The following is an 18,237-nucleotide window of genomic DNA, read 5'->3' on the forward strand; positions in this document are numbered from 1 at the left end:
TTCCTCAAACACCTCCCCCTTTCCTATCACAAATTTATTCTCTGTTGCTCCTCCTCACACAATGCATATCCTTTCCATTTTGAGCTAATGTAACTAGGGGGATAGTAAAGTTGTGTCAGCAAGCATAAGCTACTGTAATAGTAGATGTTCTAGTGGATCACTGCTGCAGTATCCTAATCTGTTTAGGTCCTACCCCTGCAACTGGACAGCTTTCAAAGCTTTAGGGGTAATTCTCCACAAGTTCTGTCAGGAGACTGATAGCATCTTCATATAAAGTTAGAGTGCCACTTTTTTCAAAGCTTTTTGCCAAGAAAAATGGAGGCAATAACCCAGAAAGAATAATGCTAGGAAGAAAAAAATAAACAGTAAACTATATACATAAGTGTATATACACCCAAACCCTATAAATTCAAAAGGAAAAACAGGAAAATAAGGCGGCTGGGAGGTGCAACAACTACAACAGTCATCTATTACAGGGTCCACTGTTATGGTAAGTTACTGTACTATGTTTAACATTTAGATCACTGTTGTGGTAGCCTAAAGTATTTTGGTAGATTACCACAGCTTAGAAGCTAAAAGGAGACAAGTTTCCATAGACCTTGCACTTTCACCCTTTTGGAGACCACCCCCACGCCAGATCTGTAGTATTTGTTGTGACAGTCTGCAGAAAGGTCAGAAGGAAGAATGGGCAACCTGGACTGTAAGACATCTCTGGTCTCCCTACCAGAGAATGTTGCTTCCTATAAATCTGAAACAGGGCTCTGAAAAGATAAAGGGTGAAGACAATGAGTCCAGAAAGACCAGAACTACCACTGTAGCTTTCTCGTGTGGAGTCTGGTCAGGGGAAGCATGAGAATCACTGATGCCATGCAGCCAGTATATTGAAAGACTCCTTAGCCAATGCATGGCTTTGAATAGAGAAACTCAGGAAAAACTGCTGCAGCATCTCTACTTTATCTGGAGGATGAAAGGCTCTTCCTAGGGCATAATCTATTAGACATTCCAAGAATGCAATTCTGTGAGAAGTATTTGCTTATTTATTTATTCCAATTTGTTGCCCATGACAGTCTGAATGTGCAAAACCACTTTCTAGCAAAGACCTGGGGAGAAAAGCTCAATGTTTACATATTAAAACATAAAACATTAGAAACTCATGCAATTACAATTTTTAAACAAAAGTGGGGTTGACAGATAAAAAAAATGTCCAAAAACATATGTAGGCATGAACAAAAGAAAATAATCAAATAGCATAAATATGATATATCCAAAGCTGGGGGGACAGAAATTCATAGGTTGGCTATATACAAGTAGAAAAGAAAATGGTTATACAAATATACTCTTAGGTGTGATGAGGTAGTATCATTATCCAGGTGCAGAGCAGAAACATAACAAAGAGTTGGACAGGTATTGTTTGAGTTTGCCTTCAAAGGATTTTAGTTTTCATTCCACAGTTGAGAAAATATTTTTGTAACTTGATTTGAAAATCCAGACCAAGTAAGATTGTGAACAGTTGTTAAAGACTTCTAACAGCTGGAAAAAGAGTCTGAAAAGATAAGACAATCACCCAAATATAGAAAGATGCAAATGTTTCAAAGTCTGCAATAAGCAAATACTGGCACTAGACACTTTGTGAATACCCTTGGTGCAGTAGGAACTCCAAAGGGTAAGACAAAGAGCTGCAAATCTTAAAAAATATCTTTAATAACTTGGCAACAGGGATGCAATGATACGCATCCTTTTAAGTCTAGATTTACCATGAAATCTGGAGAAGGAAGCAGTGGTAATAGGGAATGAAGGGAACAAATATGAACTTTGTAATCTTGACAAAAAGATTTAGAAAGGAAAGGTCCATTACAGGCCTCCAGGATCCTTACACCTTTGATACAAGAATCCTTGAATAAAAGCCTTAGCTCACCTGACAGGGGGCACTGGTTCTATTACTCCGCAAGGAAGCATGTGATGCAGAATGGGAGGAAACATGAGAGATGGCTCACAGGGCAAGGAGGAATCCCTGAAATAGGGGAAGAGATATTCATTGCTAAGTGTACCTTTGCTGAATCACATTTAAAGCCTATTTGTCTGTCACAATCTGGTACAACAAGGGAAGATGAACTCTCAGGGATATGGAGAGGTGCACAGGGTGGGGGGGAGGGAGCCTTAGCAGGCAAATATCCATGCTGACTGGGAGAACTGAACTTGATTTTTTACAGGCTTTTCCTTTCTTTTATAGCCTCTTTGCCATTACTTTTTAAACTTCTATTTAATGGCTCCTTGATGCTTAAATTGATTATTGAAAAAGGAAGCTGAGGAAGAAGGATTTTTTTATTTGCTTTAAAAAAGGAGGGGTTGAGTCACCCCTTGAATAAATTTCCCATTTCATCACACTTCTTGAGCACCTCAGCTGCAGAAGGGCCAAACAGAGCTTCCTTCTCTAAGGATGAATTTACCATTTCAGTTCTAGGAAATTTTGAGAATGAAGCTAAGACAATCTTCATATTACTAACCCAGAAGCAGCAGCTCTGGAAGAAGAATCAGCGGCATCATAAGCACATTTTAAAACGTGCTTAGTAACACGAGAAGCAAATTTTAGTAAGGCATTCAAGGCATGCTTTGTAACACAAAAAGCAAATTTTAGTAAGGTATTCAAGGCATGCTTAGTAACACAAGAAGCAAATTTTAGTAAGGCATTCAAGGCATGCTTAGTAACACAAAAAGAAAATTTAAGAAGGTATTCAAGGCATGCTTAGTAACACAAGAAGCAAATTTTAGTAAGGCATTCAAGGCATGCTTAGTAACACAAAAAGAAAATTTTAGTAAGGCATTGAAGGCATGCTTAGTAACACGAGAAGCAAATTTTAGTAAGGCATTCAAGGCATGCTTAGTAACACGATAAGCAAATTGTAGTAAGGCATTCAAGGCATGCTTAGTAACACAAGAAGCAAATTTTAGTAAGGCATGCTTAGTAACACGAGAAGCAATTTGTAGTAAGGCATTCAAGGCATGCTTAGTAACACGAGAAGTAAATTTTAGTAAGGCATGCTTAGTAACACAAGACGCAAACTTTAGTAAGGCATTCAAGGCATGCTTAGTAACATGACAAGCAAATTTTAGTAAGGCATTCAAGGATTTTATTTTTCACCTAAGAAGAAGGAATGTTAATAGTTCATTTTTGCATGTTTTTAAATAAAACTAAATACTTTCACATATGACCATAACAGTTTTAAATCCTGAAGGATAAAGCAGAGGAATAAACTTTCTTCCTAAATATGTTAAAAGCTTTCCAATACCTGTCAGAGGGAATTCAGTCAACAGCAGTATTCTGTTTAGTAGAAGCAGTTTTGGATAGAGAAATTACTGCTGCATCTGCTTTAGGGTTGGAAAACAAATACTTATGAGTTTGTGGTACCGTGAATAACTGGTGAGACTTCCTGGGACAGGAGGTTGACTATTAGAAAACTAAAAGCAGTGAGAAAAACATTCTCTGAAACAGACAAAACAGGAGGAACAGCTACAGATTTAGGCATATCTAACTAACAAATGAAAATGCATTTTCGGTGGAATAGCAATTTCATTCTGCTCCCACTGAGAAACCTCTTTCATCTTAGATAATGTCTCAGAAAAAAGATAAATCTTCACAAAGGAAATCTAAAGCCAGAATCTGTTCAGACTGAGAAGAATCTCCTGAGATACAACATATCCCCCATAAATACCTGCTTTTCTGACTGAAAATGCAAATCAGAAAGAGAGGAAGCTCTTTTTATTTTATTACCGTAAGACGTATTATGAAAAAAAAAAAGGCAGTACTGAGCTCCTTAACAAATCCCAGCAAATCCCTGCTCATGGAAATAGAAACAAGTGAAGCCAATATTTTCTCACTATATTTACCTTTCCTGTAAAACTCCATGGAAATGACCAACCCATAGAAGGCATACTCATCCTAAGTTCAGGTTCCCTGCTCTGGCTGAGTGAATAACCTTCAGCTGCCCCTTCCCTGAGACAGGCAAGAGTGGTTCACCCTTGTCTGTTAAGGGCATCCCTATAGCCACAGAAATATGGCTATCCCCAGTGCATGATGACTGTAGGTACAACACTAGAGGGACTTGGTGAAAAAGATGATGTTAGAGAACCAAGACAGCTGTTTTGTTCAGATCCATGCACTTACAATTTCAGAGTTTCAAAATCCTGATAAAGTGCCACGTAAAATGTGCCAGTTGGCACAAAATTTATGACAGAGTATACCTCTGTGGTAAATAATGACGTTTATGGCAGTAATGTGCTGGAAACACTGAGTACAGATCATACTTAGTGGCACTAATTTTTGTACGTACATTAAAGCATGAAAAATCACCATTAAAAAATCACCATAAAAGAAAATGTTAAAATCATTTCACAGTGAATAGCTGCAATATAGCTTACCTTCCTCTGTCATATATTTTGTAAGCTCTTCTTTTGTGAGGTACCCTTTCTTGTCTTGGTCTAAAACCTAATACAATAGAGAAAAAGAAATAAATATTAGAATATAAATATATATATATATATATATATATATATATATATATATATAGATATGTATATATATATAGATATATATATATATATCTATATATATATATATATATATACGGTAAGCAACAGTACCATATTACTGCATTTTCATATTCAAATCCAGTTGCAAGTCTGTTGGTACATCAGTCTACTGTCTATGTATATACTCATGCTTTTAGCTACATCTGTTACAACATGTTATGCACAGTTTACTGTATTTGTATTACAATTGGATTGGAAGCCATGCACTCTCCAGCCAAGACTGGAACAGCTGGTCAAGAGGAGAAGGTCAACACTTGCACCACACCAGATGGAACACATAACCCTCTAGAACACACACCAGTACTGCATTTACATGAAAACACAAACCGCACACCCACCTTCATGGAGGTTTTCAATAAAAATCTACCCAAACAGCAGAGACCTCCAAGGCATAAATGCACTCAACCATCACAACACTAATCACGAGACACAAAACTTTCCTAAACAGTGTGCCACTCAACCAAAGCCCCTAAGGCAAAACAGCATGACCAACACACTAGTCATAGGTGACTCAGTAGTGAGGCACACTGATATCCCACTCACTAAGTTGAATAAGGAGAAAGTAACAGTCAGCTGCATGTCAGGCGCCAGGATCTGCCACATAACGCATGCACTCAGGTCCATCAACAGGTACAAATGTGACTCTGTCATTGTACATGTAGGTGTGAATGACCTGAAACGTATCTCCTTAGACTACATGAAAAGAGACACGGAGGAGCTCTTGGATTATGTAGCCCAGGTGGGTATAACCCTAGCCCTGAGCAGCATCCTACCATCACCCAGAATGATACCACAGAACAAGCAGAAAATGATTGATTTCAACAACTGGCTAAGTTTCTGGTGTCATTCTAAGGAGATCCAGTATCTGCCTGAGATGACATGATTGACAGACTTCGATGCTTTGCCAGAGATGGCCTGCATCTGTCACCCCCCAGGTACTGGCCAAGGCTCTTACCACCCCTATAGTGCCTTTTTTAGGTGGTGTTCCAAAGACCAAATTACCACTGTAACAGCTATAAACAAATGCAATCTGAGAGTCATGCTGCTCAACACTAGAAGTCTAAATCTCAAAATGCACTCACTCAAAGCACTCTTTAAAATGAAGAACATCGACATTTGTGCCGTAACAGAGACCTGGTTCAAGGCAGCAGAAAGCACCCCTGCACTACCAGGCTATAACTCATTCCACACCTTTCAGCCCCAGAATTTGGACTGAAGCTCCAAAGGCAGTGGTGTTTCCATATTCATAAAGGATGCGCACACCTCCAGACTGGCAGCCCAACATAATGCATCTGAGATACTTCAGGTGCAGCTAACATTGGGTAAGACAGCAATTCAGGTCTTAGCCTGCTATAGGTCCCCAACCATGTCTCAAGAGTCACACTCCATGTTCCTATGCACCCTGGAGAATATTAGGGTCCAACCTAACACTCACATACTGGGCGACTTCAAGTACCCCTCCATTAACTGGGAAAACTACTCATGTACCAATACACTTGCCCAACATTTCCTGGAATTCATTAATTCCAATGCCCTGGACCAGCTCGTTCTTACCCCCACTAGAGGTAGCAACATCCAGGTCATTACTAACATGAGCGACCATTGCTCTACACTAATAGTCAACTCCTCCCTGGTTAGATCCGACCACAAACTAATCACCTTGGAAATCTACATCCCTCCCACCCCCACCCCCCACAAAGGTAATCATCATGAAAAGCTTCTCCAAAGCTAACTTTGGGCTCCTAAAAACAGAGGTGGCTAACTTCACGGCACCCATGCAAATGGAGATCAGTTGCATGACCATGAAATCATACACCAATGCACTGTACGAACATGTACACAAATGCATGGATCTCACCATACCCAACAGAACCAAGACGCTCTCCTCCAAAAAAAAGGAAGCCAATCTGGTGGTCCCCTGCCACAAACAAACTCTATAACAGAAGGAGGAAATTGATGCGTAATAAGATGAAGTCCCAAAAGACGGCAAAACTCCCTTATCAGCCTCAACGAAAAGTTGAGATCCCTCATCAAATCCTCTAAAGCTAGCTATGAAAACAGAATTCCAGCAGATAGTACAGACAACCACAAGGCCTTCTATAGTTATGTAAGGAATCTCCATGGCAATACCCAGGTTTGCTCTGAGCTACTGCACAATGGTACCTCTTATACTGAGCCAACCGATATAGCAAATATACTGGCCGACAGATTCAGTGCCAACTTTACCCCTCCCCTCCCAAAGGACCAGTCACAATACCAGTAGATTGCCAGGCACCCAGTATTACTGCTACACAGGTTAAAACAGCACTGTCCAAGGGCAAAAATACGGCTTCTATGGGACCTGACAATATTCCTGGCTTGTTCTACATGAACTACAGAGTGAACTGGCACCTCACCTGTGTGCCCTGTTCAATCACAGCCTCACCTCAGGCTTTGTCCCTACTGAATGGCACACTGCTACAGTCATCCCTCTCCACAAAGGAGGAGTGACTACAGACCCTGGGAACTATTGCCCCATTAGCCTGATGAGTCTGATATGCACAGCTATGGAATGCATTATCATTGACCTAATAAACAAGAATATAGGAATCTCCAAACTCTGAATCCCACACAGTTTGGCTTTTTGAAGGGTAGAGCATGCCTGCTCAACTTGGTTGACTTCTTTGAGTCAGTCACCAGAGCTGTGGATGAAGGCAAGGTGGTTCATACAGCATACCTTGATCTGGCCAAGGCCTTTGATACCATTCCCCACTCAAGAATCATAGAAAAACTCACCAAGCTAGGCATCAACCCCCTATATCAGTAGGTGGGTTGCAAACTGGCTCACAGGTAGAATCCACAGTGTGAAAGTTGCTGACTCCAAGTCAGACTGCTGACCAGTCACAAGTGGAGTCCCACAGGGTTCGGTCCTGGGTCCCCTCCTGTTTGGTATCTACTTCTCTGAAGTCCAGACCAACACAAAGGGACTCTGGCTGACAAAGTTCACAGACAATTGCAAGTTGGGAGCTATTATTAACTCCCCGAGTGATGCTGACATCCTACAGAAAGGCCTCACTGAGACCAATGACTAGAGTCAGAACAATGCCAAAAATGTGTCATCCCTTTTGGGAAAACCTGGTTCCCATGAATTACTACATCGATGGTAGTCCACTGAACACAGAAGGAATTATAACAGATCTGGGAACACAGGTTGACAGCAACCTCTCTTTTGACCACCATATTGGCACTGTGGTCAGAAAGTCCTTCTATGTGGCACATCTCATTACTAAGGCTTTTGTATCCAAGAAGAAAGAGGTCATTGTCTCCCTCTACTCTTCCCTCATTAGGCCAATCATTGAGTACAATGCCCCATTTGGCATGTACCTCACTAAACACCTGTAACAACTGGAGAGGCTACAAAAGTACCTCACAAAGAGGATTCTAGGCCTTAAACATGTGTCCTATGTGGACAGACTAAAAAAACTCCAACTATTCTCTGTCTCATATCACATACATAGAGGCGATCTCTGCTTAACTTACAAAGCCATGTCTGACTCAGCTCTGTTAAAAATGCTACAGCTAAAGAAATTCCAATCTCTCTGAGCCACACACTCCAGAGACCTCAACCTCATTACCACAATCAACAGAACATGCTAGAGGGACAGGTTCATTACCCAGAGACTGCCCATGCTATGGAGTAGACTTCCCATACATGTCAAGCAGAGCACCTCACTGGCCCTCTTCAAGAGAAATCTTGATGAGTGGATGGGAAATAGAAAATTCATCCCTGGGATCACTCCAGAGGCTTTACTCGACAGAGGCACTGGGAATTAAGGTCGGGTGGCACGATGTCAGGGTAATCCTATGGGCTAGAAATGTAAAGGCTCCTGGGCCATTAGCCTAGTACACACCTATGAACATATGAACAATTTGTCATCTGAGAACCTTGCAATTTGGTTGATGGACTTGATTTAAAAATATTACAAGGCAGATGTCGACTTGCCCTGTTTATTAAAAAAAGCAGTACAATAAGGCACTGATGTCATACTATACTGCTTAAAGAAATCAGACTATTACTGTTACAAGTACATGAATATTCAAATCAAGAGCACAGCAAGGGTTCGCTGGACCAGCGTGAGGAGTCAATATGATCAAACTTTAATGAATAAAATACTATGACCTTTTACTTTTAAATGCACCCTTTTACAATGCAAAAATAAAGCTAGGTTTCATAAGTTTCTTCTAAAATGACTATTTTGTCCACTTTCAGTACAAGGGGGTGGTGATAATGTCTGTGTTAATGCATTTAACATTGATTTGTCTCTAAGTTTATGTACTGTGATGAATAATCAAAGTTGTCATATCACATAAACAGTATGAATGCTGGCTTTCCAGATGGCTGCACCCTGATCTAAAACTTAACTTCAGCTCTCCTAGTGTGAAAAAAGAAACAGACAGATAAGGACCAGGAGCTCTGCTACTTTTAATAAATTTGGTTGATGGCTAGTAAGTACACTGCCTGAATGTCAACAAAGAAGAAATTAAGAGAGCCCGATAGAAAATCAACCAGAAAAGGTGAAGAGAAAACACTGACTGGAAAAATCCTGCAGCTGTTCAGGAAAAAGAAGCTCAAGGTCCAGTTTTGGTACAAGAGATGGCTTCTAGTATTCTATAGGAAAAGAGAAGTTAAATATGCTTAAAGCTGGTTAAAATAAACACAACTGTGAAGGAGTATATCAACTCAAATAACAAAAGGCTGGAAAACGTGGAGGAAGCTTTAAACACGTTTACAGATAAACAGATAAACCTGCAAAAATCAGAGGTTGAAATGAAGAAAAGGCTGGCTGAATATGAGACTGCTCAAGAAGAGATGCTTCAAAATGGTACAATTAGAGGGTCCCTATTAAATTGCCGAATGTTTCAAAGTTTGAATGTCATATGGTCGACACCATATGATCGAACTTTGAAAAGTTTGAAGGTGAAAGGCAACGGCTCCATACTTGCAGAATGGGAAAATTTCCCTTTTCTGCACTGAAGTGCAGTCTCAGAGTTGGTATATTTAAGTGGGGGGTGCAAGGGGGCTTGCCCCCTGCTCAGAACATTAAGGCAAGTTTTTTTTTGTTTTACTTTTTTATTATATATTTGATGTTTCAAGTTTCCCTCATATGTTGTTGAACATATGAGGTTCGAAATTTTGAAGTTTCGACTATATAATATAGATCTGAATTAGAGGACAGCGCATACAGAGAACATCTGAGATTTTCTACTGTACTAGAGAAACTGGAAGGAACAGACTGTATTAATTTTATGAAGGCACAAATAAGTAATAACTGGACCAGTATTCCACAGCAGGATTTGTTAACTGAAAGAGCACATTGTGTGTATGCTTCAAACCTGGCCATGAGAAAACAGACAAGACCTGTATTAGTAAAGATGCAACTCTACCAGCAGAAAGAGTCGATCCTAACAAAAGAGTGGCAGAAGGGCAAAGTATTGAAAGCTGGAGACAGTAGAGTGTTTGTGGAAAATGATTATTCACTATACACCAGTCAGAAAAAAAGCAAATTCATTCCAGCAATTAAGGAATGTCAAGAAGCAAGTGTGAGATTCAAGCTGCTGTTATCCAGCCGTCTTCAGAATATTTTATCCTCAAGGATCAGTTATTTATTTATTTTTTTGATGCAGAAAAGGTAAAGGAGGATATACAAAAGTTTATTCAACAAAAAGTTAGCCATCAAGCAGAAGGGGACTGTGGTTCTTGTTCTTCTGATAATAAGACTCATATAAAGACTTTGCCAATGAAACTTTTTTTCCAGTGTTCCAAGGGAAAATGCTTGAGAGACAGAGAAAAGCACAGAAGTTGACTAGAAGAATTGGGAGTACCTTGGAATTGAACCAGAATCTGGAGTTGGAAGATGTAGATGAACAGGAAGAAGATCAGCAACAAAGAAATTAGTGAATAAATGTGAGATAACAAAGCATCAATTGCATTTGTGAAATATGGCTGTAAAGTAAAAAAAAAGACTTTTTTTGATTTTGTTAAACTTCTGGAGGACTGAAAGGCTTTTGCCCCACTTCATTCCATTAATGTTTCAAAGGACACTAAGGGGGAGGGAAGAGGAAGGAAGAAGGTAATTCTAAATAAAACAATTTCTGTTCTTAGCAGTACTTCTATAAATCTTTTCATGATATAAGTTGCATGTTATAGTAAAGCATTTTCAGATACTGCTGTATGTGATAAAGATACTAATGTATACGGATGCTTTTTTTCTTTGTTCAGTTTTTGTATTAAGAAATGCAGGCATTACAATGCAAAAAGAGAAAAAAGCCTGGACAAAAGCATGTTTAAGTCAATAGGCTGTAATCTTGGGTTAAGGTGGGGGTGGGGTGCAAAAGTACACAGATCATAATATATGAAGAGCTGTTACATTTTCTCTTATTTTTGCATAGGTAAATGCCTGGATTAAAACCCTTGGGTTACTCTAATAAGTTTTAAGTGGAAACAAATAAATAAGACAACACTGAATGTAATTAAAAGTGTTCCTTTAGGAATAAATGTTCAGCAAGTCTTTAGAAGCCTGCAGCTAAGGGTTACATTTTTTTCTTCTGTTTCAATGGATACAAGCTGATTATAGGGCAATAATAAGCCAGAGCACTGGCTTCTTTATGGCTAAAAGTTAATATTTTCTGATAACAAGCAAGTTGTTTTTTTCATATCTGGGAGGGGAATTAAAAAAAAAGAAGAGGCAGCAGTAAACAGGAGCCTAGGCAAGTAACATGCATCTTAGCATGAATAACCTTAACGTTAGGTAATGCCTGTATGTGCAGCTGTCTTATTTGGGAGAATCAGTCCTGTTAGGAGGATTAAACATCATTATTTGAAAATGTGCATAATTTTGTGTGTTTGCATTAAGCTAACAAGTTATGGGGGATTTTTTTTTCTTTTTTGAAGGTTTTCATTAAAACAAACAGTTTTGTAAAATGTAATATAGGTTCAAATGCGCAGGACAAGAAACAACTGCATACCCCTGTTCTACTACTTCCTAGTTTCTACTTTCAAACTAGACAGTATTGTTTAGCATGAATGAAACAGTGAACTGCAAAACTACTGTAACATTTAAGTATTTAATTCCTCCGAAGATCATGTCCTAAATTCTGTTCTTTGTAATTTTATGTACAATACAATGTATTTGAAATAACTGCTATTTATTATTTTATTGTAAACTACTACCTAGTTACTTACTATTTTTGTTTGCTTATTTTTATTGTAATTTTCAACCTTTGTTATTACTGTTGTTTGCTTGGAGCTTTTCTCCCCGGGCTTCTACTGAAAATGGACATATATCCAGTTAGACTAGCCCGGTCAACAAATGTAAAATAAATAAATAAATAAAAGATCAATTTTCCAAACACTAGTGTGTGCATGTTATCACAAAAGCTGGAAAAAGACATCTAAAAAAGCTGTCATATATCATTTGGAAAGAACTGAGCATGTGAATTTGATAAAGGATTTCAGGATGGATATTCAGCACAGTATAAGGGACAAAGGAATACATGAATCCTTAGACAAATTGCTAGAGGTGCTCCAATAGTAATTGAAGGATAATAACAGTACATCTGTGGTAGTAAGTGGCTACTGGCAATGGAGGAAGATTATGCTGGCATGTAATTATATTCCACCTAAATCTGCTATTATAGAGCTTAAAAAATTGGGAGAAATAGTCAGCTTTCAGCAGGGAATATTACTTATAGATGGGGATTGGATTTTGGTTTGCAGCAGTGAGGATGTATCTAGGATCCTAGAAGGGAAAATATAACAAAAGAGTGTAGATCTCTGAAGACATTTCTGAAAATATTTGGTGTGGAAGATGCAAATGTAATAGTAGGAACTCGGAGAGAATTTACATATTACTCCTCCTGGTACAATAACTAGGCTAGACTAGACAGAGATTATATTTCACAGGAACATAAGCATTTGATTGAGAGCTTTGACATACATCCAATAACTATTTCAGATCATTCACCAATAATAACTAAGATAAAAGTGAAGGGTAACGAAGTAAAAATGACACACTGGTGTAGTCCCATCTATCTGCTAAAAAGAGAGGAGTTTAAAGAATGAGTAGTAAAATTATTTAGGCATTATTAGTAAAGATAGAAACTTCCTCAGAAATTATAGATAGTGAATGGAATAAAAGTGGACTTTAAAAATAGGGCAGAAATAAAAGAAAAAAGAGATATGCTTAATAAGTAACAGGAATTTAGAGGGAATGGCAAAGGATAAAGTATTGCACAATAAGGGGAATCTCACAGAAGAAGGAGAGGTGCAACTGCAGAGTGCTAAAGAGAAAATAGGTGAGTACCGGGACAGTATGTATGAGTTTACAAAGATTGTTATTAAGCAACTGTACACAAAAAAATTTAGTAGAATGACTTAGCAACAGAAAGAATAAAGGGTTGTTGCCAAACTCAGGGAGTCTATAACAAGAACATTAACTAGAGATCTTGTAGAGGTATATTTCAGAAATGTTACAAAAATTTGTATAAAGCAGAGAAATGTGGAAATAAAGAAAAGGCACAAATGGAAATATTTCAGGAAGACTTAAATATGTCAAGGTTAGAAGTAAATGAAGCAAAACAATTAGCAGTTATGATAGGAGGAGATGGAATAAAAATGATTATGTGTAACCAAATTGTAGGAAAGTTTTCAGAATAGATGGTATTCTGGTAGAAGTCTGGAAGCTAGGAGGGAAGAAAGTGATAAAGATATGGAAGGTTTTGTTTAACAGTATTTTAAAAGGAGGGGAAGCAGCAACATCCTGGAAAATATGGTTGTGGCTGTAATACCTAAAGATGGTAAAGACCATCAGATCCAGCTTCATATAGGTCCATTTTAATTTTAAACCATGATTATGCAGTGCCTATGTCTACTGGCTAAAAGAATGGCAAAGGTATTGTCAAAATTGACAGATATGGATCTATGATTTTGTGGAGGTGAGGCAAACATTTGACAACATTAACAGAGCTATGGTGATCCAGACGGAAGCTGACTGTAAGAAAAATACTGCTGTTGTTGGTAGGTCTTGATGCAGAGAAAACATTCAACAAGTAAACTGGGATTAGTTGGACAAAAGAAGTGTTTACATTCCCTGATACAATACAGTAGACTCCCTTTTATCTGGTCTTGCTGGGACTAGACCTTAGGCTGGATAAACGAATGGCTGGTTAATCAGAAAATGTATACAACATAGCATTTATAGGTTATAATCAGCTAGAATAACAGGATTTGTGTTAGTATGCATTTTACTAATGAATATGAAGTGTAAAACTCAAAATGTCTGTCATTATTTAGCCCAGAAGAGGTGGAAGTGTTATTCTTCTCTTTTGCCTTTTGCTAGGGCTATGGCAGAAATTTGATGGTCAGTTAAAGAGAGGCCAGATAACATGGAGTCTATTGTAATAAGGTTAATTAGGAAGATATGAGGGATCAGAGGGAAAAATAAAAGTGGGAGGGTTCATCTCTGATAAACTGTGTCTGCATTATGTTTAGAATCACTGGCAAAGAAAATAAAAGACTCAAAAATTCAATGATGTAATTGGTATGGTAATCGAGAAAGGTTGTCTTTATTTGTAGACAATATTATTTTGTAGTTGATAAAATCAGAAAAGGATATCTCAGTGTTGTGGAACATTCTGAGACAGTTTCAAGTTTTTTTGGGATATGAAATTAATGAAGATAAAACAAAGGCTATTGCTGTAATCTGCGTAACCACACAGGAATTGGTTCTGCAATACCCATATTTATGGGGCAATGATAAAATATTTAGGAGTCTGCATTAAAAGGATTCTGTTATGGCCGATAAAGATACGTGTGAAGAGACTGAAAGATCATACAAAAACGAGAAACTGGAAGCTCTTGTCTATGGATTTAAATAGCAAGATACAAGCAAGTAAAATGTTTTAGTCCCTTTTGTTTTATACACACAGGTCAGGCATATTTTTATTAACCAGAGAAGTTGTGTACAGTAATTAATAAAGAGTTGAGGATTTTATCTGGGAGGGGAAGAGGGCAAGAGTCAAGTGGAATAAGTTGATCCTTCCAATAGATTAAGGTGTTTTATTATTACCTGATTTGAATGTATATTTCAGAGCTACACAGTTAAGGCTCTTGTACACAACACAAGCAGAAAGCTGCAATTCAAAGTGGAAATGGCTGATGATGAAGCAGGGGAGTTCAATAAACAGTGGGATTTTGAATGCAGATCCTTAAGTAGAATAACAACAACAGTCATGCAGAATGTTATTTATTATTTATTTTTATTTATTTTACATTAGTTAACTGGGATAGTCCAACTGGATACATGTCCAATTTCAGCGGAGACCCGGGGAGAAAAGCTCCAGTTAACAAGTAACTTAGGCATAATACAACAACATCAGAACATAGTAAACATGCATTGAAATGTAGCTATTACATGAAAAAAGTATATACATTGAATAAATGTTGTGATGCAGCTATACATGAAATAATCACATACACTGAAATAATAATATATATTGAGATACAGTTTTAAATGAAATAACAATTAGTTAAGGTTTATTAGACATTATAAGCCATATTAGAATATATCAGGATACATAAAGCGGCATTAGGTAAATTTCCTAGCTAATTAACATGGCAAAGTTTAGTATCGATAGTAGGGTAGTTGAAGGTAGGTAAACAATGTTATTAGCAGGGTAAATGAGGGGGAAGCAGGATCAACCAGGGGATGAGCAGAGGCAGATTTAGTAATCCATTAAGTGTGACTTAGCTTTTTTGAAAGCTGTATGAGAGGATTCAAGAGTTAAGGTTGATCGGGGAGCATTCCATGATTTAGCAACATGAGTAGAAAATAAGGAAACCCCAGCTGAGTTATTTACACTGGGGGGTGTTGTCATTTGATCAGAGAGGTTTTGAGGTGGTTTGAGGTGTAATTATGTTTTTTTAATGATAGTACCCTGTCTGGTTATGTTAGTATTTTATGAGCGAATACAAGTTAGTTGTAGTGGAGGAGGTGGGGAAATTCCATCCAGTTGAGCTTTTTGAGAGAAAGACAGTGATGGATTTGATTTGGCTGATCCAGTGGCAAATCTTACAGTCTTATTATACCATGCAGAAAGTTTGTTTAGGTCAGACTTGGATAGGTTAGTTAGGATGGGGAATGCATATAATAGTGTTGAAAGGAGATGAGAGTGAGCAATGGTAGCTTTGGCATTATGGGATAGGAAGGATTGATTCCTGTAAAAGGCATCCCAGTTTCTTATGTGTATTTTTAATTATCTGATTTACATGCAGTTCAAATTTTAGGCTATCAATTTCCACTCCCAGCAGTTTAGTATGGGAGTCGGTGGCAATTAATGTGCCATTGCTAGAAATGATACTAAAGGTTGGAAGTGGTTTGATGTTATGGGTGGTGATAAACAGTAACTATTTTTTTTAGGATTTAATATTAGGCAGTTGTTAATGAGCCAGTTTTCAATTGAAGTAAAAGTGGTCTGGGTAATTGTCTGTAGTTCAGAGAATGAGGATGCAGAGCAGTTAAGTGTAGAATCATCTGCATATTGAATGATGTTGACATCAGGATTAGCAGCATTCAGGTCATTGATGAAAATGGAGAAAAACAAGAGGCCCAGAATAGAACCTTGTGGGACCCCTATGGATACTGGTAATGGAGAGGATAAACTTTTCTGCCATTGAACTGCCTGTTGTCTTCCCTCTAGGTAGTTTTGAAATCAGGCAATAGAGTGACTGTCTAAGGCCAGGTTTTGTAAAGATTGTAACAATTTTGAGTGGTTAATCATGTCAAAGGCCTTTAACAGATCTAGGGAGAGTGCAGATGATAATTTACCATTATTTCTGTGAAGATTGATGGTATTTGTAAATGTTAGTAATGCAGTAGTTGTGCTGTGGGCTGATCTGAAACAATGTTGAGATTGGGATAGGAGTCTACTGTTAGTAAGGTATTGCATAAGCTGCTTGTGAATGCAACGGTCCAAGATTTTAGTAAAGGCGAGAGTATTACTATAGGTCTATAATTGGATATGTCAGTGGAACCACCACCTTTATGCAGGGGGATTACATGGGCAATTTTCCAAATAGGGGGAGTAGTTGATTCAGTTATTGATCTATTAATAAGGATTACAACTGGCACAGCTATGGCATCTGATGCAATTTGAAGGAATTCTGCTGGGATTTGACCAGTGGCTAGGTTGTAGGTTTTAATTTGGCTTGTAGTTTTCTGATATAATCAGTTGGTGCTGGTTGGAGGTTAAAAGAGAGGTCAGATAGAGGGGAGGTTGGGGGAAGATTGGTTGTGTGGTTTGGTAGTTGAATGGCAAGGGTTAGTATGGTTTCTGTAAAGTATGTATTAAAGATTTCAGCTGTGTCACTTGGTTGATTGTTATTGGCAGCTGTTGGGGATGGAGTAGTAGTTTTTCCTGGTATTCGTAAAGTCACAGAAAACATTCTAAGAACTAAGCTAACATGAGAATGGAGAAAGAAGATTATGCTAATAGGGATGACTGCAGTTCAGGGTATCCAGAAAAGGCAAGAGGGGCTAGAATTTACAGCAGAAAATTGGCAAAGGAGCCAAGGTATTGAGAACAAATAACTAGAAATGGAAAGGTAATAGAACAGGAAGAGGCCAAGAAGTCATTTGGATTGTAGACTAGAGACTGCCTTCCCTATCAGGGATTGATATCAGAGAATAGGCAAACAGAAAGGGATCCAGGAATCCTAAGTGAAAGACCAGTACTGGTAGAGTTTTTAGTTGACTCCTGAACAGAAGCTTCTGTTAAAAAGAGATAATTATTAGGATGTATAAAATATTTCATGATGACGATAAGAATCAATTAGCGGAGGTTTGAAAAGATTGGGAAGAGAGACTGGACAAGTAATTCACAAAGAAATAATGAGAGGACATATGTATGGCTCCAAGTATGCAACAAATAAAGGAAGATATAGGATTTTTGTTGGAAGTAATTGCACAAGTAGTTTTATACCACAAGCAAAATCCCAAAAAAAATCCTCAGGTAGATGGCAAATGTTGGAGGTGTGATGGGGAAGAAAGAGGTAACTGGGAAAAAGAAGTTCTGTACCTACCATAACGTTCCATGTTAGTTGTCTTCATCTCACCTTCTTTCTTGCTTGTTGGGAATGGAGCAGATCCTCAGCTCCGACTCGGCCATCTTCTATAGCTTGAGAGATGTTTACTGGCTCGAGGCTACCCCTTATTCCATGATACCTAGCGCTAGCTACCCAGATCTCATTTGAAATAACTAACCCCAGCCATAGCTATGGAATAAAACCCCTCCAAACAGAGGGTTAAACCTACCTGTTATAATCTCTAAGTCAGTAGAGAAAACAAACCAGAGAACACTCAGCCAGTGAAACTTAAGCTCCTCTCGGTCCAATAGGAGGGAGGAACGCAAGAAAGAAGGCGAGATGAAGACAACTAACATGGAACGTTATGTTAGGTACATAACTTCTTTATGTTAAGTTGTCTATCTCGCCTTCATTTTATGCTTGTTGGGATAGCCTCCCTAGCATTTATGATCCTGGGTGGCTCATTGGAACAGACTCTTCAGAACAGTGGAACCAAAGTTAGCTTTACTCCTGGAGACCATGTCTAACTT

General features: G+C 38.3%; 1 protein-coding gene across 1 annotated transcript in view; it reads right to left on the bottom strand.

The window, feature by feature from the left end:
* EFCAB2 (EF-hand calcium binding domain 2) overlaps positions 1-18,237 on the bottom strand; it is a 610,154-nt gene that overhangs the window by 16,441 nt on the left and 575,476 nt on the right. The window contains exon 6 of the mRNA XM_044058128.1: positions 4,417-4,483. Within this exon, the coding sequence (XP_043914063.1) occupies positions 4,417-4,483 (67 nt within the window). The remainder of the gene's footprint in view (positions 1-4,416; positions 4,484-18,237) is intronic.

The sequence above is a fragment of the Protopterus annectens genome, chromosome 1.part2 (genome assembly GCF_019279795.1).
Source record: "Protopterus annectens isolate FY-2018-M chromosome 1.part2, PAN1.0, whole genome shotgun sequence".
NCBI lineage: Eukaryota > Metazoa > Chordata > Ceratodontiformes > Protopteridae > Protopterus > Protopterus annectens.